The sequence below is a fragment of the Entelurus aequoreus genome, linkage group LG09 (assembly GCF_033978785.1).
Source record: "Entelurus aequoreus isolate RoL-2023_Sb linkage group LG09, RoL_Eaeq_v1.1, whole genome shotgun sequence".
Taxonomy (NCBI): Eukaryota; Metazoa; Chordata; class Actinopteri; order Syngnathiformes; family Syngnathidae; genus Entelurus; species Entelurus aequoreus.
The window spans coordinates 33,355,378-33,381,103 of NC_084739.1; the positions used below are offsets into that span (position 1 = coordinate 33,355,378).

A 25,726-nucleotide genomic window follows, 5' to 3' on the forward strand; every position below is an offset into this window, starting at 1 on the left:
AGACACTAAAAGCAACACAATTTAGGTGATAGAATAAATGCCTAACTATTTAAACAAAACATCCACATCTTAGCTTTGTGTTATAGCCGACAATGCGAGTTAGTGTACAAACCCTGTTTCCATATGAGTTGGGAAATTGTGTTAGATGTAAATATAAACGGAATACAATGATTTGCAAGTAATTTTCAACCCATATTCAGTTGAATATGCTACAAAGACAACATATTTGATGTTCAAACTGATAAACATTTTTTTTTTCAAATAATCATTAACTTTAGACTTTGATGCCAGCAACACGTGACAAAGAAGTTGGGAAAGGTGGCAATAAATACTGATAAAGTTGAGGAATGCTCATCAAACACTTATTTGGAACATCCCACAGGTGAACAGGCAAATTGGGAACAGGTGGGTGCTATGATTGGGTATAAAAGTAGATTCCATGAAATGCTCAGTCATTCACAAACAAGGATGGGGCGAGGGTCACCACTTTGTCAACAAATGCGTGAGCAAATTGTTGAACAGTTTAAGAAAAACCTTTCTCAACCAGCTATTGCAAGAAATTTAGGGATTTCACCATCTACGGTCCGTAATATCATCAAAGGGTTCAGAGAATCTGGAGAAATCACTGCACGTAAGCAGCTAAGCCCGTGACCTTCGATCCCTCAGGCTGTACTGCATTAACAAGCGACATCGGTGTGTAAAGGATATCACCACATGGGCTCAGGAACACTTCAGAAACCCACTGTCAGTAACTACAGTTGGTTGCTACATCTGTAAGTGCAGGTTAAAACTCTCCCATGCAAGGCGAAAACCGTTTATCAACAACACCCAGAAACGGCGTCGGCTTGCTCATCTAAGATGGACTGATACAAAGTGGAAAAGTGTTCTGTGGTCTGACGAGTCCACATTTCAAATTGTTTTTGGAAACTGTGGACGTCGTGTCCTCCGGACCAAAGAGGAAAAGAACCATTCGGATTGTTATAGGCGCAAAGTTGAAAAGCCAGCATCTGTGATGGTATGGGGGTGTACTAGTGCCCAAGACATGGGTAACTTACACATCTGGGAAGGCGCCATTAATGCTGAAAGGTACATACAGGTTTTGGAGCAACATATGTTGCCATCCAAGCAATGTTACCATGGACGCCCCTGCTTATTTCAGCAAGACAAGGCCAAGCCATGTGTTACATCAACGTGGCTTCATAGTAAAAGAGTGCGGGTACTAGACTGGCCTGCCTGTAGTCCAGGCCTGTGTCCCATTGAAAATGTGTGGCGCATTATGAAGCCTAAAATACCACAACGGAGACCCCCGGACTGTTGAATAACTTAAGCTGTACATCAAGCAAGAATGGGAAAGAATTCCACCTGAGAAGCTTAAAAAATGTGTCTCCTCAGTTCCCAAACGTTTACTGAGTGTTGTTAAAAGGAAAGGCCATGTAGCAAAGTGGTGAACATACCCTTTCCCAACTACTGTGGCACGTGTTGCAGCCATGAAATTCTAAGTTAATTATTATTTGCAAAAAAAAAATAAAGTTTATGAGTTTGAACATCAAATATCTTGTCTTTGTAGTGCATTCAATTGAATATGGGTTGAAAAGGATTTGCAAATCATTGTATTCCGTTTATATTTACATCTAACACAATTTCCCAACTCGTATGGAAACGGCGTTTGTAATATCTAATGTAACCCCATTGAGATATTTAATTTATTTGTATTATTCTTTATTGATATGATTATTCCGCCAACTAAAATGTTTTTAAAGGCTTTAGCACACTCGAAAACGTATGCCGTATTTTTCGGATTATAAATCGCAGTATTTTTCATAGTTTGGCCGGGGGTGCGACATATACTCTGGAGCGACTTATGTGTGAAATTATTAACACATTACCGTAAAATATCAAATAATTTTATTTATCTCATTCGCGTAAGAGATGAAGCAAATGGCAGCAATCGTCACACACATGTCAGCAATCATCACTCACACGTCAACCAATAAGAATTTGGCCGGGGAGGTTCATGGCAGTAGTGCATTGTGGGTCATAGGATGCTAACTGCTATATAATATATGCTACTGCCGTAGCTATTAAGATGGATCACATCAACATTGGCGGTAACTTATAAAAACTGAGAAGGGCTGAACTAAAATGGCACCGAAAAGGAAATCATATACTGCAGATTACAAGCTGGACGTAGTGAAATATGCAGCAGAGAACGGCAATCGAGCAGCAGAAAAAGGAAACGGCGCATACCAGAGGCGACACCGGGGATGAAGATTTCATCGGATTTAGCGATCGGGAGTGACAGATTGTTTGGTAAACGTATAGCATGTTCTATATGTTATAGTTATTTGAATGACTCTTACCATAATATGTTACATCAACATACCAGGCACATTCTCAGTTGGTTATTTATGCGTCATATAACGTACACTTATTCAGCCTGTTGTTCACTATTCTTTCTTTCTTTTAAATTGTCTTTCAAATGTCTAATCTTGGTGTTGGGTTTTATCAAATAAATTTCCCCAAAAAATGCGACTTATACTCCAGTGCGACTTTTATATGTTTTTTTCATTCTCTATTATGCATTTTTGGCCGGTGCGACGTATACTCCGGAGCGACTTATAGTCTGAAAAATACGGTATCTTGTAAAAAATGTGTACACATGTTCATCATGACAGAGCACATGTAAATCATTGAAGACCATATACAGTCATCGGCCGTTTTGTTTTTCAGGTCCCACTTTTAGTAAGATTTGGACCAGCTGCATTTTTTCTTAGTTTTTGTGTCATGTTCTAATCGTAAATGTGTTTATTTTGGATTTAGAATGGGTCTCGGGCCAATAAAGAATTAACTGCGGACTGTAAATAGCTGCACTTTGTACACCCCTGCTCTATAAGAAACACTATCCATTTCTTCAAAAACTTTACAAATTACTGTATAAATCACTGCATGGATAATTTACTCACAGTATAATGATTAGTCAAAAATGGTTTTGTAAAATATATGCAGTACTGCATTTTGGTAGTCCCTTTGTATGTGTTACTGTACTACTGTGTTATTTTATTTTCTGTTTTCTATCTTACACTAGATATGTAACTGTGGTTATAGGTTGCTTTAAAAATCTAAAAGATTGTGTTGATCAGCAAAGCCTCAAGAAGAGTGCTCTGTGTGTACTGCCAGCAACTCACCGTGAGACCAGCAGACAGCGCTGCAGCAAGCTGAGCTCTGGGTCCTGCAGCACACTCTTCATATCACTGGAGAGCCAGTCAAACAGACACTATCACAATATAGCTTAAGCAAGCCCAATTTTATAAAACTGTCATCAATGGGATTGTTGCCACTTTCATTAAAACATTCATTAAATAATCTTAATCAGAGTCTGCAACGCCTAGGCTGTCTGCATATGTACTGCTGGGGTTCGAGAACATTTGGGTTGATTAGGCATAAGTCAAAAGTGGTAAATGAATGGCTAAATAAGGCTAGAATTAAGTTTTTAGAATGGCCTTCTCAAAGTCCTGACTTAAACATGTGGACAATGTTGAAGAAACAAGTCCATGTCAGAAAACCAACAAATTTAGCTGAACTGCACCAATTTTGTCAAGAGAAGTGGTCAACAATTTAACCAGAAGTTTGTGGATGGCTACCAAAAGCGCATTATTGCAGTGAAACTTGCCAAGGGACATGTAACCAAATATTAACATTGCTGTATGTATACTTTTGACCCAGCAGATTTGGTCACATTTTCAGTACACCCATAATAAATTCATAAAAGAACCAAACTTCATGAATGTTCTTTTGTGACCAACAAGTATGTGCTCCAATCCCTCTATCACAAAAAAATAAGAGTTGAAGAAATTATTGGAAACTCAAGACATCATGACATTATGGGTCCTCGGTCTGGAAAATGTTGAAGACCCCAGATATAGAAATTCATTTGTCCAAACCGAGCAATGTAAAAACTTACTTTGACAATGAATTGAGTTGCTCCTGAATTAGGCCCTTGATCTCATCTTTTTCATTGTAGTCTCTGAAAATGCAATCACACTTAGTCAAGTGGCTGCTGTAGTCTGTATTTTGTAGTTTAATTAATATGCTGAGATAGCAGGCAACAGTATACTGTATAATTAGTTTGTATATAGGATTTATAAGATGACAGTGTATGTGAAAGCAGTACCACACTCATAACTAACATGCCATGTTAAATTATTGCATTTGGATGTGGAATGATTAATGTAATACTTCTATTTAGAATTGTCAAATTTTGGGAGATAATTTTAGCTCTACTTTCACCCAAGATACACATGATGTGTGAGAGGATGCTTATTGACAAATGATTGAGTGGTTGAACATACACTTGTGTGATGTCCATTGTGAAGGTTCCTGACCAGGGCTGCAGCAGGAGAAAAGCCTTGAGAGTAAGGGCTGCTCGTGGTAGCAGCAAATAAGGGCACCACACTGAGTCTGTGCATATCGGTCACAAAGCAGACAAAAAACAACACAAGATGAAGAACTACAATTTGTCAGAATACAACTGAAAAGAACATTGAAAGCAATCTTGCCTCAACTTGCTTTTTTTAAACTCTACATAGAGTATGTTTCTATTATATTTTTCTGAAGTGCCTTACCAGTTAAATCTTGTTCGTCCATACGATAGCTAGCAGACTTCATGGCCATCTCCAGCACACGAACGCAGCCGTCGTCTGAAGCCAACACAACTTTGTCTGAAGTGCACCAGTCAATGTCAAGGACCCGGTAGTTAACATTGCGACCAATCCGCATACTGCTGACCATTTGAACCTACAATAGGTTAGAACGAATGGAGATCAAAACACAAGTGTGCAATTATTGGACATCCCTAGCGATGTGATACAAGATTTTGTCAGATAAAGAAATGTTGATCCTTCTACAGTGCAACCTTGATTTAAGACCCCCTTGTTCTATTTACTATTCTATTTACAAACCACTGACCAAATACAAATATGCTTTTTTGTACAAACTTTTTCTCAGTGTACAAACAATTATTCCATACATTGTGTGTCTCGCAGTGCAGCCATTTGGTGCCCGGCAGAACAGCAATTGTGGGTGGGCTCATTGATTTCCGATGCTCATTCAGTCAGCAGAGCACAGTGCTGTTGTTAGCTACTGTGCTACTTTATGTGCCTTTAAAAAAAAAAATTTTTTTTAATTTGTAAGTTTTGCTGGATCAATACCAGTACAAAAAAAGCAGTAGACAAGCGTTGTCAAGTTTCATTGAGGAAACATTCATGAATTATCTACAGCGTTGTCAACACTGTCTCCTCCGCCACCTCCCTTTGGCTGCACAGAAAAGAAGATTACAACATGGTAAAGTGGATTGTTTTTTTCCCCTCATCATTGCAGAATCCTGGCTGTTAAAATGTATTAATCTTATGATTTTAAACTTTGAGTGCACTACAGGGCTAGTGACAGCGTGTGTGTGCATGCCTGCGTGTGTCGGCACGGTGGCTGAAAAGAGGACAGTTTAGCTAGTTGTGTTGTTTTGTTATTAAATATAAAGCTGATCCATTACCCCGTGTTGTGTTTGTTTGATCTACAGCACTGTATGGTGCTTTATAATATGTTCAAAGTGTACAAACCTTTGCTACTTTTGTCGCGACTTGAGCCCATCATTCATTCATATTTACATTGTTTCCTATGGTGAAATGTGCGTCAATATAGGAACTTTCCTATTTATGAATCCTGTTCAAGAACCAATTCATGTGTATTATGTTGAATAAACAGCAGAATGTGGACTGCAATAAACAGACTAACCAACCAACTAAGGGGTGCAAATGGCTCTCTCGTTTTGTATTGGAATGTACAGAAGTGAGTACAAGGCAGCTGTCAGCAGAGTGCTGAAGCATTTGGGAGCTTTTCCTGCTCCCCCCGCTCTCAATTTTTCTATGACTGACTTGTTTCCCTCTGTGACTTGATCCATCTGCTGTCTGCCTTTTACGATTGGGGACTGAGCACTGCGTCTTTTCTCTCCCCATGTCTTTTCTCCGTTCCCATAAAGCATCTTCCTACAGCCGGCACTACTAAATACATCAGAGACCAAACCCGTGTGCACATTCACCAAAGCAGTTTGCATCACTCCTTCATTCTGGAAAAGTAGCATGTTACTTACTGATGAGTACATGCAAAATAAAAATAAGTCCAGTCTGTGACCTTAGCTAAGATGGTGAAAATAAGATAGAAGCATCCAGAGCTTTTCTTTAACCAGATATAATGAAGACAGCGCAAAGAGAGGCCTGCATTGTAAAGACAGCCAGAACTGAAGCTGCTTGAAAAAAAACATGTTCATTCAAACTGCTATGTTTGAGCCTATACTTGTCAGCGCAACGTTTATAAGCCTGTTTGTACAGAGTAATGTTGCATAAGGTTTGAATATTTGTTTACATGTAGAGAAAAATTAAGCTAATACACTACAATTAATAATAAATGGGCTTGGCAATCAAACTTGAAATCAATACCACCAGAGCCATGCACAACTAGAGTCCAAACGCAAAAACATTATTTAAACTTATAATCAACCAACACATTTGTTGATCAAAATTAGATATTGCCAGCAAGATTGTGTTACCCTGGGAATTTGAGTCCTACCTCTTTGGTGTCCCACACCTCTACTCCATCAGTGTACATAACCAGCAGTTTCTGGTTGCCTTTTCCTGGTGCAAAGCGTATTTTCTTCACCCAGGCGCGATGAGTCGGTATTCCCCTAAAAATACCAATGGCATTGGAACATTCAATATCATCATTTAATTTTTCTGAACAAATGCAGCTTATTGTATTCTTCTATTGTATACACACATTAATTTTAAACACTAAATATGACTGTGCACTAAAAAGTTCTGCCAAAAATAATACTCAAAATATGTGCATGCAGTTTTAAAATAATATTAAAGGCCTACTGAAATGAAATTTTCTTATTTAAACGGGGATAGCAGGTCCATTCTATGTGTCATACTTGATCATTTCGCGATATTGCCATATTTTTGCTGAAAGGATTTAGTAAAGAACATCGATGATAAAGTTCGCAACTTTTGGTCGCTGATAAAAAAGCCTTGCCTGTACCGGAAGTAGCGTGACGTCACAGGTTGTGGAGTGCCTCACATCTGCACATTGTTTACAATCATTCCCACCAGCAGCGAGAGCGATTTGGACCGAGAAAGCGACGATTACCCAATTAATTTGAGCGAGGATGAAAGATTCGTGGATGATGAAAGTGAGAGTGAAGGATTAGAGTGCAGTGCAGGACGCCAGGATGTATCTTTTTTCGCTCTGACCGTAACTTAGGTACAAGGGCTCTTTGGATTCCACACTTTCTCCTTTTTCTATTGTGAATCACGGATTTGTATTTTAAACCACCTCGGATACTATATCCTCTTGAAAATGAGAGTCGAGAACGCGAAATGGACATTCACAGTGACTTTTATCTCCACAACAATACATCGGTGAAGCACTTTAGCTACGGAGCTAACGTAATAGCATCGTGCTTAACTGCAGATAGAAACAGAAGAAATAAGCCCCTGACTGGAAGGATAGACAGAAGATCATCAATACTACTATTACTTCTACTATCAGGAGACACCGAACCAAACCCTGGACCTGTAACCACACGGTTAATGCTGTCCCGCCTGGCGAAGCCTAGCAATGCTGTTGCTAACGACGCCATTGAAGCTAACTTATCTACGGGACCTCGACAGAGCTATGATAAAAACATTAGCTCTCCACCTACGCCAGCCAGCCCTCATCTGCTCATCACCACACGTGCTCACCTGCGTTCCAGCGATCGACGGCGCAACGGAGGACTTCACCACAATCATCGGTGCGGTCGGCGGCTAGCGTCGGATAGCGCGTCTGCTATCAAACTCAAAGTCCTCCTGGTTGTGTTGCTGTAGCCAGCCGCTAATACACCGCTTCCCACCTACAGCTTTCTTCTTTGCAGTCTTCATTGTTCATTAAACAAATTGCAAAAGATTCACCAACACACATGTCCAGAATACTGTGGAATTTTGCGATGAAAACAGACGACTTAAGCTGGCCACCGTGCTGTTCCAAAATGTCTGCTACAATCCGTGACGTCACGCGCAAACGTCATCATACCGAGACGTTTTCAGCCGGATATTTCCCGGGAAATTTAAAATTGCACTTTATAAGTTAACCCGGCGGCAGCACGGTGGCAGAGGGGTTAGTGCGTCTGCCTCACAATACGAAGGTCCTGAGTAGTTGTGAGTTCAATCCCGGCATCTGGATCTTTCTGTGTGGAGTTTGCATGTCCTCCCCGTGACTGCGTGGGTTCCCTCCGGGTACTCCGGCTTCCTCCCACCTCCAAAGACATGCACCTGGGGATAGGTTGATTGGCAACACTAAATTGGCCCTAGTGTGTGAATGTGAGTGTGAATGTTGTCTGTCTATCTGTGTTGGCCCTGCAATGAGGTGGCGACTTGTCCAGGGTTTACCCCGCCTTCCGCCCGATTGTAGCTGAGATAGGCTCCAGCGCCCCCCGCGACCCCGAAGGGAATAAGCGGTAGAAAATGGATGGATGGATGGAAGTTAACCCGGCCGTATTGGCATGTGGCAATGTTAAGATTTCATCATTGATATATAAACTTTTAGACTGCGTGGTCGGTAGTAGAGGGTTTCAGTAGGCCTTTAAGTATACAATCATTTTGAGAACCTTTATTACAATTACCTGGACAAACGTGCTTTAAGGTCCCAGAAGTTGAGATTTCCATCCACATCCCCAAGCACCAATGTGTCACCTTTCCAGGCAATGCAGGCAATACTACCCATACTTCCCTACAACATATTCAATAACCAAGAACACATTTTTACAATTCCACATTTCCCAGCATTATCTAACATAAAACTATCCTTGACATGTTATGTTCAGAGGCAAAAAGATAATTGGACAAGAGTATATAAATATTTATAAAAAATAAGTAAACAAGCATGGATGAGTTAAAGTTAGATTATGTCGCCAGACAAGTGGCAATGTGAAGTCGCTGCATGTCAGTGTGTACGCAGTGGCTGACAGGATAAAACCTTTAAGGAGTTTCTGCCTGTGGGCTGACATAGATATGAAGGCTGCAAAACCTTTGGGGTATGCAAATCTTTCTGAAATGAATCTGCATCAGTCATGGAGAAGTTATGAAGGATTTGAAATCCACAGGTAACCCCCTGGTGTCTATTGCTGTAGAGTGAAAACCTGCAAATAGAGTGTAAAAAAATACCCTCCCTAAGAAAATCCAATGTTCTTCTTAGGAACAGAAATATTTGCAAAACAGTAAATAACAGAAATTGCAAACCAAGCAAAATTGATATTATATTTTCAAAAATCAGGGGTATGATAACATTTTCGTTAATAAAAGCTAATTTTCTATTACATTTGTACTATTTTATCCTTGAAGTAAGTTCAGTGTCAAGATAGTGGTACCTGTCTTACCTAAAAGTGGATTTTCCTTACCCTATTACCACAAATAAAAATCGCTCTATTTTGCCTATGGGGCATTTAAAAAACACCCAAACACTTCCATTAACATCTTGTATACACGCGCACTAATTTCACAAATATCACATTGATGGCTTTTTCCTTCAACAACATCACTGATTACTACTAACTGCAGACATCACGAGAGACAACAAACTTAATTAAACATCATTTACTGTAAAATGTTTGCTCTCACTTGCATGCCGATGATTGGAATGTTCATATATTCCAGTTAAAATGAAGAATGACCCATAATCCTCGCGAAGAAAAAAGGGGGTGGAACAAAGCATTTTGCTTCGTTTGGCTCCAATGTAAGATTCCTTGTATTTACCTTTATCTACAAGTTAAAATGCATTAAAAAATACATACACTGTAGATGTTTTTGTCTCTCATAAGGATTGTGAATTATAGGCAACATTTAAAAAAATTGCAGTTCCTCTTTACCAAGGTCAAAAGAGTAATGATATTGGCTTACAGTAGTATAATTTTCCTAATGAGCTCTAAAAAAGTACCTTGATATCTAAACACACTAAAAGAGAATTAAATTGTGATTAGGGGGATGTAAGGACATTTCTATTTAGTGAAGTCAAACTTTGGTACTTTATTTTATAAACTATAATAGAACATAAAATACAGTGGGACCTCAATTTATGAGTACTCCAACTTACAAGTATTTTGAGATACGAGCTGTCTCTTTATTTTTTGTTATGCTTTAAGTTGCGAGCATACATTTGAGTTACAGGCTTCCCCGCTGCTAGTTGCTGTAGTGAACGTCAAAGTGAACACCGTAAGATTCGCCCCAAAACATCCGGTTCGATTTGTTAGCAATAGCTAAGGGCTAGAGATTGATATGACTACTCCAGGATGCGATGTCCTGGTGTTCTGTAATGCCACAGCGCACCAAACCGGCGGTGTTGTGCTTGTCTGGCCCTGCTGCTTCACAGCATAATTAAGAATATCTGCTTTTTCAACACCATTACTCACTGCTATCTAGGAGCCAAATGTATGGACATTGTTAACGCCCTCCCAGCCTTATTGACCAGCCTTTTCTTCTTCAGTAACTCATCTTATTTTCCATGTTGAATCTAATGAGATGGAAAGACGCCAATCAGAAGAAAACAAATTGGAATCCTTGTAAGTGTGCTGGGAGAGGTAAATACTGTACATTATTACTATATTACATTACTTTATATTTGTTTATAGCACATTCTACAATATTGTTGTTAAAACTATATTTTTCTAAAAGTTTGTTTTTCCTTGTTGTCTCATCAAAATGTCATCAAAGCTTAGCTTTATGCATTTACACAAAGTGCCAGCATTTGGGAAAAAGATGAAGTGATATCAAAGGGAGTAAAGTAAAAATACACATTTATCTGTGGCAGTGACGGAGAAAGTTATGTACAAGTTTCACTTTTGCGTCTTAAAGCACATACAGTAACTGTAATGCATTCAAGGACCGGCAAATAAAATGTGTTTGATGAAAAACATTGGTGGTGAAACAAACATATAAACCTCTAAAATAGTGTGGGCTTTCTGATCATTGAGTGTCCCATGTACAGTCCGCAGAAAACCGGCTGATGACTGATTGATGGAACAATATACATACAAAAATATAATCTAGATCTTAATCTGAATAGGGTTTACATGCATTTTAAAAAGCTGGTTTCAACCAAATGTATTCAATAATGTTTTACTGTGTGTAAACAAATTGTGTGCAGGTGGGGTGGGGGAGCCTTCAGGAGGCTTATATATGTTCAGAATTTGGTGGTATGCTCCAACTAATAGCAAACTATTACAACATTCAGAAATTTGCAGGTATCTGCATAGGTTAACCAATATGTAAACCAGACTCATACGTGGCAGGCGATATTCTTCTACTCCAGTCCTGAAGGTGGTGGTAACACACAATGCACAGTGGCTGCCAAATACAATGCATAGGAAGCTTTTTGCACCATGTTCCAATCTGCCTGATGTGGTGGACAACTGACCCATTTGACTCATGTGCAAGATATATATGACCATAATGACAACAAGTTGAGGAAAAAATGTGGCATTATATTTTCAAGAGTAGATGCTTACAGAAAAGTTGATGTGGAGTAGCATTTAGTTTGGATTGTCACACATACATATAGATATACAAGACTATAAATTCCTTCTTTAGATATTTTATCTACCAATTATATTCACTCACAGTTGCCGGCGGCTGACGGCAGCTTCATACATGCTGGGGTTTAAATTCTGATCCACTGGCTACGCAGGAATCAATAAACAAAACTATTATACACTAGTGTCTTATATTTACTACTTGGACACTTAATGCACTTATGGACACGTCTCATAATTCAGAGTTATGAGGAGGAGGCATTCCTTATGCAAAGGAAAAGCAAAAACATACTGTTCAAACACAACAAAAAAGTGTAATAAATCCTGGACTCACATCAGGGGGAATTCGGGCACCATCTTTGACAGTGTTGCCTTCTACGGTGATATGGTAGACCTGTCCATCAGTGTCAGTGAACACAAAATGCTCCCTGGCTGATATGGCCTGGCTGGTCTCAGACTTGCTCTCTGCATCCTGCAGCAGACTAGAGAAGGAAAGATAAAATTCCTTTTAAATACTCAATGTATATAGATCAGGTACATTAACCGTAAAACAAACATAAGCTAAACAAAACCATTACCATAAACAGGCAAACTAGTTGAGAATATTTTAAAAAGTAACATTCAGATGCTTTCTAGTGCTGACCTGATAACTGAGGACTCAACAATATTTTGCTCCGCATCTGACACAGTCTGCCGAGCCATGGCTTCTCTCGCTGCCATCTGCTTCTTCTTTAGACTTTTTAGGTTGTGTGATGGGGACCATTCCTTTTCACACAGAAAATGTGAGGTTAAAGGAAAATGCATATACTGTATGCATGCAGGGTTTCCATTACAGGGTTAAAGTCAGACATAAATTGGAGGAAATAGATGGGATTTCATAGTACAGTTGCTGCTCAATTACAAAGGAAGTAAAGCACACACATGTATACCTTAACCTTTCAGGAGTAACTTTTGGAGCACCGTAGGATTGGTCTTGGATCTCAGGCTTGTAATCAATATGGAAATGAGGCAGCAATATGGTACTAAATTTATTATTAAAGCTACTGGTGGTTTTATTTGCTGTGTCAAGGATTTTACAACCCCACTGTAGAATTTTGGCCTACATAACTTTGCTTTTATTACCACTCAGACTAAAGATGACACTGTGCTTTTTTTTAAAGAAAATCATGCAAATGGCCCTCATGAGCTAAGGATGGACGGTATAGAAGACAAAAAGACAGAAATAAGAGGCAGTGTCAACATGTTTTTGCTAAGCACTTTAAGATCACATACTATAATCCATGCATTAAAATAAATAACATCAAATATTCATTTTAGTTGCAGAAGGTAAGACACGTGTTCCCAATATTGCTGTCCATTAAGTATTTCATTGGCAGTTTATTTCCTCATACCAGAGCTGTAACAGTAGGGAAGTTCTTAGCCATCTCTCGTAGAAGCGTCCCCGTCCTGATGTCCCACAGCTCCAGGGGCTTCTCCCTGAACACCACGACCAGGTACTGCCTGAGGATGAGTTTGGGATACAACATTAAACACACAGGAATTTTCTTTATTTTGTTAAAGTAGTTAGTCCTGTATCCTACAAGTAATGTTCCGCTTCATTTTGTTGTGTAGGAATCGGATTGTAAAAGTACATTTGCATGAACGCAGTCTTGTGCAAATGCCACAGTAACCTTTTGTGCCCAACTTGTCATCACTTTGCTGCAGTTACAGTATGTAATGTAACAAATTACATTTGGATGACTGTCAATCCTTGTGAGCTTTTTATTTTGAATACTGTTCATTGTTGGGACCATGGTTTTAGTTAATCTTTGGAACGGTATTAATGGTCAAAGTTCATTCATTTGTATCTTTTTTTTACATTTTAACACTATTGTTTCAATGTTTTTTTGTACATGATGTGTCTTTAATCAACTAAGCAAAACCATGCAAATTACAGTAGATTAACTGCCTAGCCATTATTGCCCTGTTTGAGTTTGAGTTTATTTCGAACATGCATACTATTATAACATGATACATCACAACTTCCACTTTCTCTTTTTAACATGTTCAAAGAGGATTAGGAAGAAGCATAGCTTATTTAGTCCTACCCCTTTTCCATTACATAGCAATTGCTAATACTTTTGTTCACTTTCTGTTTTCAATTTATTCACAATATACTCCATAAATAATAAGTTTAAAAAATAAATAAATAAATACTAATTAGTGATGTAAATTGTAGTTAACATTTTAAGATAAATACAATAAGTTCAGAATGTGTATCATGGTTCTTCTTCTTTGTACTTTGTAAACACTTTGAGTTTGAACAGTTTCTTACATTGGATCATATTAGAACACCGTTTGATTTATTTACTTAATCCATTCCCTAATCTTATTCCACATACAGATATACTAAAGGTTTTTAATGTTGTGCATGCATATAAGTACTTTAAATTAAATTTTTCACTAAGGGTATATTTTTCCTCTTTTGTTGAGAAGAATTGTTATATGTTCTTGGGTATAGGTTATAGTTTGCTCTGTACAAAATTTGGGCTGTTTGCAAATTCACTATATTGTAGAATTGAAAGATTTTCGATTAAAAAATAAAAGGTTTGAATGTTCTCCCAATACAACATTATTTATTATTCTAATATTTAATGTAACAGTTAGTGACTGAAGCGTACTTTTGAGGTTATTTCCCCATATCTCAGCACAATAACTCAGATTTGGTAACACTAGCAAGCAGTAAAGAATATGAAGTCATTTTTGGTCCAAGACATATTTACCTTTATTCATTATTGATGTATTAGTTGCCACCTTATGTTGTATATTTTTTACATGAGTTTTCCAGGTCATTTTGTCGTCAATCATTACACCTAAACAATTGATATAATTTACTCTTTCAATTTATATTCTGTCTATTTGTATTTGTGTTGGACTTTCTCTTCTCCTGTTACAAAATAACATTATTTTATTTTTACTGAGGTTTAAGGATAATCTGTTTTTGTCAAAGCATCTTTTTGATTTATTCATTTCTGATGTTATTATTTGTATTAGCTTCTGTGTGTTCTCTCCTGAACAAAACGCTGTTGTATCATAACTCTTTTGTAACTTTATCAACGTCATTTATATACAGAACAATTTGAACAATGTTGGTCCCAGTATTGATTCCTGTGGTACGCAACAGGATATATTTAGTGTTGTAGATGTGTGTTGGCCTAGCTAGTATTCTTGCTTCTGGACATCCATTTAGATTGATGTACTTTTTACAGTTGGCGCTCTAAGTTTCCTGAATTGTTCCCTGCTTTCTCAAGTTGCGTGCTATCTTGGGGATTGCATTATTACATTTTGTGAGATGCTCATTCATGTACACAATTGTACCTTTCAGCTTTGTTCCCTGTTTCAGCAGGGCCATTTTAGATTTTCTGTTAACGAGTTTCAAGAGAATGACCGACGTGGTGCTGTTGTTTCTCCCATTCAGTGGGATGCATGTTTCGATGGTTATTAATGTCGATTTCAATTTCCTTTGATTACAGAAAGTTGACCACTTGCTGTTCTGCTGAGTCTACATCCATTTAATCGGGTTCTCCTCCATTATTCACAGCTTTGGCGTGGGATCTTGGTTTAATTCGATACCCTGTCACGATGATATCATTCATTTGTTTATCCTGATCCATTTCATCTATGACACTGCAATATTTTCTTCTTAGAGAATCTTCACTTCTTGACGCATTTCCTGAAAGTCCCTTCTTGTGTTATTATTCTGAGTTTGCAGACTTTCTATATTTTCCTGCAGACTTCTCAGATCTTCTTTGTATTCTGCTGTTGCTTTTCTCAGATTTTTACGTTCTCTTATTACTCTTTACAGGTCTGCTTTGTGTTCTAATCTTGCATTTTCTATGTCATCGATTATTTTTTTTTAGCATTAAGTCTTGCTTGTCATCGTGTCCAACATCTAATCTTTCTTCTCCTTGTGTCCTGTGTCCAGAGAATAATTTGATTCAGATGACACTGCAGGTTTCGTGATTTACGTTTTTCTTTTAGATTTTGACATCGCAGCAGCTAGCTGACGTCAGTGCCTCTTGTATCAGCTTGCTAACGGCAGTGGCTTCTTTAGCAACTTGCAGCACTTTTATCTTGTTTATTTCAACAATTTCGTACCTTACACTGTTCAAATATCAACTTGAAGTTTCAGCCTATCAACTTATGTCACTCTGTGTCGTCGGAAGCACTTTAAAACGGCTTCAAACTCTCGCCGTAGTTTCCACTTTTAATTGCGGGGGGTGGGGGTGCTCTTCCAGCTCGCCTTATTTCAGCAAAACAATGCCTCTCACCAGACCACAATCAGTTCGAAGATGCCATGTAAGTCTCCTGTGGCTGTGATCACAAATCAGTGGTCTCAAATGTTCAAATTTATCAAAAACCCCGGAAGCAAAAGCAGAGCCTGTTTCTTTGCGTCTTCTCCCATTGACAGGAAGTGACGATTTATGATTATCTTATTAACCCTCTAGGAGCCACAGTGATATATTTACAACATTTTTATTTTATTTAAAAAAGGGTTACATAAACATAGTCATTGAGGTCTATTGTTCAGTCTAACGATGACTTTACATTCAAAATTTGTATTTAAGGACCGCCCACAGGCTATAGAATCTCACACAACTTGAAAATCTTCGCAGAGTGACAACCCTTTTCTTTACTGGACCAAATTGATCAATTCAATGTAAGTAGAATGCATCTAATATTTTTTACTGAGATCTTTATAATGTCTAGAACATGTATCTATGTTATTATTGTGAAATACCTCCAAAAAAATATGATTTAGATGATGTTTTATATTGGTTGTATATGTACAACCATGGCTCAATGTGGTAGCAAATATTCCCTTGTGACTAGTTTACCTACCAGGATACTGTGTAGTCTAAATAGATGTTTTGTCAGGAATCTACAATATATTTTAATTTACACACACTTATTCCTTCTGTCTGTGCACATTTGCACTTTAATATTGCAAAATAAAAGTAACAAAAAAACATTTAGTTAGGCAGAAGGCTAAACTAAACTATGCAAACATCGCTAAGTGCTGCTGCAACTTACTAAAAGCTTGTTGTTCTAGGATGATAATGGTATTTATGATAAGCATGTAGATGGGTAGGTTCATGTTTTCCTTCTCTTTGTGCACATTTGTACATTACTTTTGCAAACTAAAAGTTAAGAACAGTTTTTATTAGAAGGCTTCTGCAACTTTATAAAACAGGTTCTTTTGTTCAAGGATGGTGTTGGAAATATAGATTGGTAATTCACCACCAGAACAGGTTCCTTTGTGTACAGGTGAATTAATTCCTTTTAGGATGATAATAAGGTCAGCCAGACAGTATTGTTTGGTTTGTGAATAGGGTACTTGGGTACTAATAGGGTACTAATGGGGTATCAGTTGGGTGAGAACTGGAATCTCTGGCATGATGTGTGACTTTGATGTCTACCAAGGGAGCAACAATGGAGTCCGAACCAAATCTGAACTTGGCTTGTCAGGTGATGTTGTGATGAAGCTTGCTTCAACTCTGCCGGCGGGCCAAAACTACAAGATCTATGCAGACAACTACTTCACATCAGTCCCACTGATCGAGAAGCTCCTTGGGCTTGGCATCCATTATGTGGGTACAGCAAAGCAAGTCCGCATCCCCAATTGCAACCTTGAAGATGACAAGAGCTTGAAGAAGAAAGGGAGAGGAGCCTTCGACCACAGAGTGGAGGCGAACCACAACCTTCAGGCAATGGCAGCCCAGTCACAAGCAGCCCGGTCACTGGCAAGAGACCATCCTCGGCTCCAACCAGCACTCCATACAAGAAATCATGTGGACACCTGCCACTGGATGTACGCCACTATCAGATTGGGCATTTACCTAAGAAGACAACGATAGGCCGCTGCAGGCATTGCCCTACTGGGTACACCAACACACAATGCCACAAGTGTGAAGCGCATTTCTGCTTCTCGGACAGCAAGAACTGTTTCCTGGACTTTCACTGCAAGTGAACATAGTCAGCACATGCATGCTGTTGCCAGAAGAACAATGCAGAACTTGATCACACCAACAGTGTTGTACACATGACACATTACCAAAATCATACGCAAAGCCAACTTGTATATACAGCATTGACCACCCTAGAAGTTCCTGAAAATGTGTGTATTTCATTGATTCAAATAAAATTGACTGTTCATAAAAATGAGTAATGTTGTTATTATAATTATTATTTTACAGTGTTCTGAGTCAAGGTGATGAGCAATAAGCATTCAAATGAACCCTTAGTTGTTTGACTGAAGTGAAAACATGTGGAACATGTTGTTCAGAAAATGAATACAAATGGCTTATGGAAAATTTTGCTACCCTTTTCACCCAACGTTGTATCGTTACAACGGTTCCATAAAACCTTATCAAAATATGAAAAATTTGCCAACACTTCATTTTAATTCCCAAATGCCCCCTACAACACCATCTGACAGGTTGAATATTTTTTTATTCATGTATTTCTATGTCCGGGTCTTACAGGGTAATGTGACTGTTGAATTAGTCAAAGCTCAATTCTAACCTGCTGCTACATACTGACTTTCAACAAAAATTTGGCAATATGTGTTTGCTTAAAAGTTGTAATAAGAATACATCAAATAAAAAACAAGTGGCAATAAGCCTCATGATTAAGTGACTGTCAATTATAATCATACAGCAAAGTAGAAACATTAGCCTAGGTTTCAAACTTTATTAAGAAGACAATCCATGAGTCTAGGCAAGGGCTTTATATTGCTGCAATTCAATCACATATTTTTATATTGCAGCTGAGTGCACAAACAGAAAATAAATGCTCTCAGAAAATTAAGGGCAACAAATGTAAAAACTGTGTCATGAGCTTCATATTTGAGTTGAGTTGAGTTTGAGTTTATTTCGAACATGCATGCATACAACATGATACATCACAGTTTCCAGTTTCTCTTTTCAACATGTTTGAAAAGGAGTAGGAAGAAGCAGAGCTTATTTAATCCTACCCCTTTTCTTTTACATAACAGTTGCTAAAACTTTTGTTCACTTCCTGTTCTCAATTCATTCACAATATACTCCATAAGTAATCACAATAAAATAAATAAATAAATAATAATTGGTGAAGTAAGTTACATTTCATATGATGAGATAAGTAAGATTATTTTGAGAGTGTAAGAATTGATGAATTAAATAAATTCAGAATGTTTTTTTATGGTTCTTCTTCTTTGTACTTTGTAAACACTTTAAGTTTAAAGAGTTTCTTGAAGTGGATCATATTAGTACATTGTTTGATTGCTTTGCTTAATCCATTCCATAATTTAATTCCACATACTGATATACTGAAGGTCTTAAGTGTTGTACGTGCGTACAAATGTTTTAAATTACATTTCTCTTTAAGATTATATTTCTCCTCTTTTTTTGAGAAGAATTGTTGTATATTCTTGGGTAGCAGGTTATAGTTTGCTTTGTGTATAATTTTAGCTGTTTGCAAATTCACTATGTCGTGGACTTTCAGTATCTTTGATTCAATAAATAAAGGATTTGTATGTTCTCTATATCCAATATTTGGTGATGCTAAAACAACACAGGTGACAAATAACTCATAATTGTGAATTAATTGTGGAGCTTTGTTGAAGTTAGAAACAATAGGTACCACTAGGTAAGTATAGCAAATGGAAGATTAGTTTGTATTTGTAAGATTTTGTGGAAAACGGGAAACTCACTTGAGATGAGACACTTTAATCATCTCAATGGGTGGCTCATCATTTCCTCGTTCTCCTCTGAATGCAAAGCACCGGCCTAAAAATCAGAAAAACACATATAGGAAGAGGTAAAGTTAGAAAGGCTTGATGAATAAACAGAATATGGTAACTTATTTTTTGCACTTGTAAAAACAACTGATTCTTCCTATTTCACATTAGTCCCAGCGCCAGACGTATTATCTCATTTTTTGAAAGTTGGGGAACAAAACGACTGACAACTTATTTTCACTCGAGGTGGACCATTTTTCTATGCACAGCTGGTGACGTCTCTGCACTGCGGACTTGTCTACATGGAAGAAGATCCCCTATCTGATGGACTGGACTCTCACATTATCTATTAATGTAACAATTCAATAATTGTACACATTTGGCATTTATTACAGCCGGTCACCCTGTTGGGCGGTCGCCACATCTTCAGCCCTTTTCAAGTATTTATTTTTTCCCAGTCAGAGGGGGCCCAAAGAGGGAAGCGGGATCATGCCCAAGTTCAGCCACATATTGTCTTACGCAGTGGTCCTCAACCACCGGGGATTGATACTGGTCCATGACGCATTTGCTATCAGGCCGCACAGAAACATTTAATAATTTATAAACAAGTGCATTTTCTCTAGCCTAAACCCAATAAACTTGTTTATTGACGTATAATAAAACTCCTGATTGGATGTCACCATTTGTTATATTTGCAATATCTTTGTTTCATGGGATATGGCCCATACTGCATAATGAACATATACAATGTATAGTACATGTGCCAGATTGTAGCCAAAGGCTTATTTTCATCTGCATGGGATGGTATGTTGATGGTATATATAGTATATGCACCATTAACATGCCGGAGACCATCTCATCTTAAAGAAACAAGCCCAGAGGTACCACTAATTCAGCGTTATGGTGTGTTGTATTTTTCATACACTTATTCTTGCTGTATTTATATGTGACACATGGAATGCCGGTCTGTGAAAATAATGCCTACATTAAACCGGTCCCTGGTGCAATAAAGGTTGGGGACCTCTGGTCAAGCGTGTGTAAGTATTAAAATATGCTATACCAATTACATCAGGGGTTTCACATTGGCTTTAACATCAAACTATTTTACACCTGCCTAAACTTTTTCTTGTGTGTGTCTCTCACCTGTTGGCAGATCAACATGCTGCAGCTCGTTTCGAACCAGGCCCATGTTGTTGGGAGACGATGTGGCGAAAGATAGGAAACTGGTGAGACTCGCCCACTCGATACCCCTGTGGAATGAACATACATGCAGTGTTGAAACTGCACTGTAAATCAAATAGGCCAACAGAGCAATATACATTTTTTTTAGAGGACTCGGGGAGCAAAAACTGCATCGTGAGATGGTAAAGACCCATGTGATTAATTAGTCAATTTCCCCCAGTAAATCTAAATGAGATGCTAAGCAGTATGGCCTCCTTGGCTGTGATGGGGCATCGGTTGCTTGGCTAATCTGTATAAAGCCCTCATGTCCCTCCCATATCATCCAACTGACAGCAGTACTGCACATGAGGGAGAAAACCCCATTCCAAAATTGCAACTTTAATGACATATGCAAAATAAATGTGGAACATTAAATGGCTAAAAAACATTGAGTGCATATCTGTGTGGGTGTACTTGCAGTGGTGGGAATAATTATTTGATCCCCTGCTGATTTTGTAAGTTTACCCTGTTACAAAGACATGAACAGACAATATGTTAACGGCCATTTTTTTGGGGAGAAAGGCAGAATATCAATGCAGAAACAAGAAAAAAAAGCATTGACTAAAAGGTTGTAAATTAATTCTCATCTGAGTTTGTGAAATACGTATTTCATCCAGTACCTACCAGCACTAATTTTGAGCCCAACAGACAGTTATGTGCCCTGGATACACACACGAGTTATGCCCCTTCAACAAAATGCTTGGTGAAAAAGAGACCCGCTCAGATGACTTCAGTTACTTTTTTGAAAAAAATTAATTGATTTGAATTACCGACAGTGAGCAAGTACACAGTCTCGGGTGAGCATAGGACGATGTGCCACACATTGAAAACCCCTGCCATAGAAAATCTGTGGAGGGAGCTGAAACATTGTGCTGCCAAGCAACAGCCTGCTGATTGACATTCTGGTGACCACTGTACTTGCCAACAAGGTTTCTCCACTAAGTATTAAGCCATGTTAATTTGATTGATTGATTGATTGAGACTTTTATTAGTAGGTTGCACAGTGAAGTACATATTCCGTACAATTGACCACTAAATGGTAACACCCGAATACGTTTTTCAAATTGATTCATGATACAGATATATACTATCATCATAATACAGTCATCACACAAGATAATCACATTGAATTATTTACATTATTTACAATCAGGGATGTGGAGGGGGTGGGGGGTAGGATATGGACAGCAAGTAGTGGACATATAGAGAGAGAGCGAGAGAGAGAGAGAGATCAGAAGGCATAAGAAAAAGTATCTGCATTTGATTGTTTACATTTGATTATTAGCAATCCGGGGAGGGTGTTAGTTTAGGGTTGTAGCTGTCTGGAGGTGAACTTTTAGTGCGGTTTTGAAGGAGGATAGAGATGCCCTTTCTTTTATACCTGTTGGGAGCGCATTCCACATTGATGTGGCATAGAAAGAGAATGAGTTAAGACCTTTGTTAGTTCGGAATCTGGGTTTAAATGTGGAAATACTGTCAAAGCGCTTTGAGTACCTTGAAGGTAGAAAAGCGCTATACAAGTATAACCCATTCATTCATTCATTCAACGTGGTTAGTGGAGCTCCCCCTGGTGTTGTGGTTATGGCGGTCATTTACGTTAAGGAAGTAGTTTGACATGTACTTCGGTATCAGGGAGGTGTAGTGGATTTTATAGACTAGGCTCAGTGCAAGTTGTTTAACTCTGTCCTCCACCTTGAGCCAGCCCACTTTAGAGAAGTGGGTAGGAGTGAGGTGGGATCTGGGGTGTAGGTCTAGAAGTAACCTGACTAGCTTGTTCTGAGATGTTTGGTGTTTAGATTTGAGGGTTTTGGAGGTGCTAGGGTACCAGGAGGTGCATGCGTAATCGAAAAAGGGTTGAACGAGAGTTCCCGCCAGAATCCTCAAGGTGCTTTTGTTGACCACACAAAATCTTGGGATGAAGGATTTTACTCAATCAATGAATGAATGTATAACTTTAACTTCATGATTTTTTTCTAGATGTGTTGTTGAAATTATGTCAAGAAAATTATGGACTGTTCATGTCTTTGTTAAAGGGTAAATGTACAAAATCAGCAGGGGATTTAATAATTATTTGCATCCACTGTATGTGCATCTGTTGAGTTTTTCCTTGAGTATGCAATTTAAGAAAAAAATAATTTCTCTGAATAAAAAATGCATGTGGCATGGTTTTAAATACAGTGAATTGTTACCAAATACTCATTACTGAATAATAATAGCGCTTAAGTAATCCTATTAAGAATACTTAGCCCATTAAAGATAAATGCTGATACTGACCATTATATTTTGCTGAAGCAGCAATACAACAACCAAACATCAGCTGTCATAATAGTAAGAGTAACTAAAACAAATAATTCTTAAAAACCTCACCCATACGGGCATGATGGTGAGTAAAATATCCCCCTCTCTTGATATCTAAAAAGAACCATTCGGGTTTGAATGAAAGCAATCCAATATCAGAGTGGCGGAATGAGAGAGATGATTCTTCCAAAATTAATCATTCATATTTTATGAATTGCTCTAAAAAGTGTTTTTTGTCCTAGTTTCTATGAAGTATTTATGTTTGAATTGAACCAAAATCTTAGACCTCTGTCTCCAAGAGCTGGGTCTTTTCCATTGCTGAAAGTTTCTCCCCTGCTCCCTGCTTGCTCTCTGTCTATCCTCAAGTCCAATTAAGCTCACCAATGACAAGGCTCAATTTGAAGTGCTAAAAAATCCGAGTGCACAGTTTTCCCCTGTAACATTTCCAACTCAAAATTCCCTCTCATTCTTGTAACTTTTGAAACATCACTGAGCTTGACAATGACACATTGTCATAAACTAGTCAAAATGAGTGGCATTGTCAGAAAAAATAGCAAAGATCCTGAAAAAACAAATAGCGGTGACTTCAATTTAGCTGATCTGAAAGTAGTCTAGTCTTAGATAAGGGTAACTCCTTTCTATGGCGAAGGAGGAAGAAGGAGTGGCAGGGTGAGCTTTCTGCCATCGCTCTGCCACCAGGTGATGTACTGGGGTTAACATCCATGACTGATGGTCCCCAGTTGATGGCGGCCCACAGAGCTGTTCAGAGGAAGATAATTGCACAAAGGCACCGATGGAGGTAAGTCAGGCAGCAATGACCGTTAAACTGTATCTTCATAAATCAGGATATTTGTGATGGATGTCTAGGAGGATGTCTTTAAGAGCTTCAGGAACATCACATGAGGTTCACATGAATTACTTAGAGCCTGGTGGGTTTCGATTGGCCAATTAAAAAAATGGATGCAAAGCTGAAAAGTAGTATGATCAAACTAAATCTCAATGTATGTTCACCCAATGTCAAATTAATGTTAACGTTCACAGCATCTTACCTGACTTCACAAGAGTGGACACTGAGCTCCTTGTGCAGTAGACCACTGGTAAGGTTGTAGACCAGTACAGACCCATTACTGGTGCCTTAGAAAAGACAAAGTTAGTGCAATAGATTAATACAGAATATACTACAATGCAGCATCTATCGTTCAGCATGAAGACAGCGTGTCAGTGTCAAACATCTACATGATGCCTGTCAATGCAGTTTGTCAGTCAAGTGTTTAAAGCGGTCTTAGCGAGAATCAAATCGGTGACCTTCTTGCCATGAAGCAAAAGTGTTAATCATGCTTCCATCCTACAAATGCATGAAAGCAAACAACCAAAAATAGGCACGTGGATTTGATGCTGACCGAAATTAGTATTGTTTGGTTTGATGGAGCTCTGTGCACTACAAAGTGCCATTTAGATTGGCATAATGTAAATGTCAGGGTTAAGGTCCAAACTTTAACCATTAAAGTCTTTGTGCATTGTAATTGCATGTTTACTTCTTGAATTCAAAAGCTTTTAAGGATTAATAGAACGCAAACAGGATAAAATAATGGTTAGGGAAAGGAGGCTGCTAGGTGCTGCAATTAAAATAATTACTCAAATGGGGAGCATTGTAAAATTCATCAACATAGGGAGAGCAAATAAGTAAATGTTTATAGCTTATGGGAAGTATTTTTTCCAACGTAGGCAGAAACACATTTAGAAGTACTTAAGCATATCGAGTTATGTGGAGGGCTACTTGATTGACATTATGTTACTTATAATGACGAATTGAAAGGATGAATGGACATTTGAAAGCACTTGTGTTATATCCAAGAACACATGGACAATGGCTGTGCAATCACACACATTCTGTATGTGAGACAGTGCTTTATGACACAACATGTCACCCTGTCGCACTCCACAAGTGGAAAAAAATGCACAAAACTGACGCAAAGGTTGCACAAAATAAGACCAACTGAAATTAAAAGGTGTGGAATTAAAGTAATGGGACCTAAAACGGACCAGATGCACAGTACGAGTACAAGCTAGTGTACAAGTGGATAAACAATCCTCCTTAAGGGTAAATGAAAACCAGAACATATTGGGGAGGGCTGTGCCAAAAGTCTGAAATCATTTACACTTAATATCAGTTTTATTTCTTTATAAAAGCAGAAACAACATATATTTTTTCTGACTTGTATGTGGAAATGCGATGATTAAGCAATGGAAACGATTAGTAAAATCATTCTTTATTATATGTCCTGTAAATTACTCAAAACACCAGTAAAAAGAGTGTGCATGTTCAGAAATGTAACCTGCAAGTAATGTATCCTTGCAAACCATAGCACAATGAATAACCTGAGGATGGGCTGAAATGCATTGACCAAGATGGGCGCAAAACAAAGCACTGATTCATACCTGTTTGTAGAGTGAGAGGGGCAACATAGCTTACTGTAGCAACGTGCATTGAAATTGGACATCTTTTCGTACTTTATTTCTTGTGTGTTACTACATTCAGAGGGCGTACAGCCCACCTACCGTAACATCTTCTCAAATTTTGAATCAACATCCGCAATTAATGTGACTGTTGTAACACATCTATTAGTAAGCTAACAAGGTAAAGGAAGTTTATTGGAATTAATCACACAATTACCGATAAATAACCTTACATGCAGCGGTCACGGACCGGCATAGGGGCAGATGTGCCCCGTGGGCCATATTATGCACAGATCCGGCTTAAAGTGAGTACAGCTAGACTGCAACATAGTTAACATTGGATAAGAGCACCTATGCTGGTTGCAGCCAAAAAGAACACT

At 38.3% G+C, this 25,726-nt stretch overlaps 1 protein-coding gene across 1 annotated transcript in view; it reads right to left on the minus strand.

Moving 5' to 3' along the window:
- The window catches only part of wdr11 (WD repeat domain 11), a 114,263-nt gene that overhangs the window by 23,511 nt on the left and 65,026 nt on the right, over positions 1 to 25,726 (minus strand). The window contains exons 11-22 of the mRNA XM_062058622.1: positions 23,939 to 24,023; positions 20,514 to 20,620; positions 19,344 to 19,419; positions 13,003 to 13,111; positions 12,255 to 12,376; positions 11,946 to 12,093; positions 8,711 to 8,817; positions 6,619 to 6,733; positions 4,623 to 4,794; positions 4,350 to 4,458; positions 3,962 to 4,024; positions 3,186 to 3,251 (exon numbers count right to left, since the gene is read on the minus strand). Coding sequence (XP_061914606.1) covers positions 3,186 to 3,251; positions 3,962 to 4,024; positions 4,350 to 4,458; positions 4,623 to 4,794; positions 6,619 to 6,733; positions 8,711 to 8,817; positions 11,946 to 12,093; positions 12,255 to 12,376; positions 13,003 to 13,111; positions 19,344 to 19,419; positions 20,514 to 20,620; positions 23,939 to 24,023 — 1,279 coding nt within the window. The remainder of the gene's footprint in view (positions 1 to 3,185; positions 3,252 to 3,961; positions 4,025 to 4,349; positions 4,459 to 4,622; positions 4,795 to 6,618; positions 6,734 to 8,710; positions 8,818 to 11,945; positions 12,094 to 12,254; positions 12,377 to 13,002; positions 13,112 to 19,343; positions 19,420 to 20,513; positions 20,621 to 23,938; positions 24,024 to 25,726) is intronic.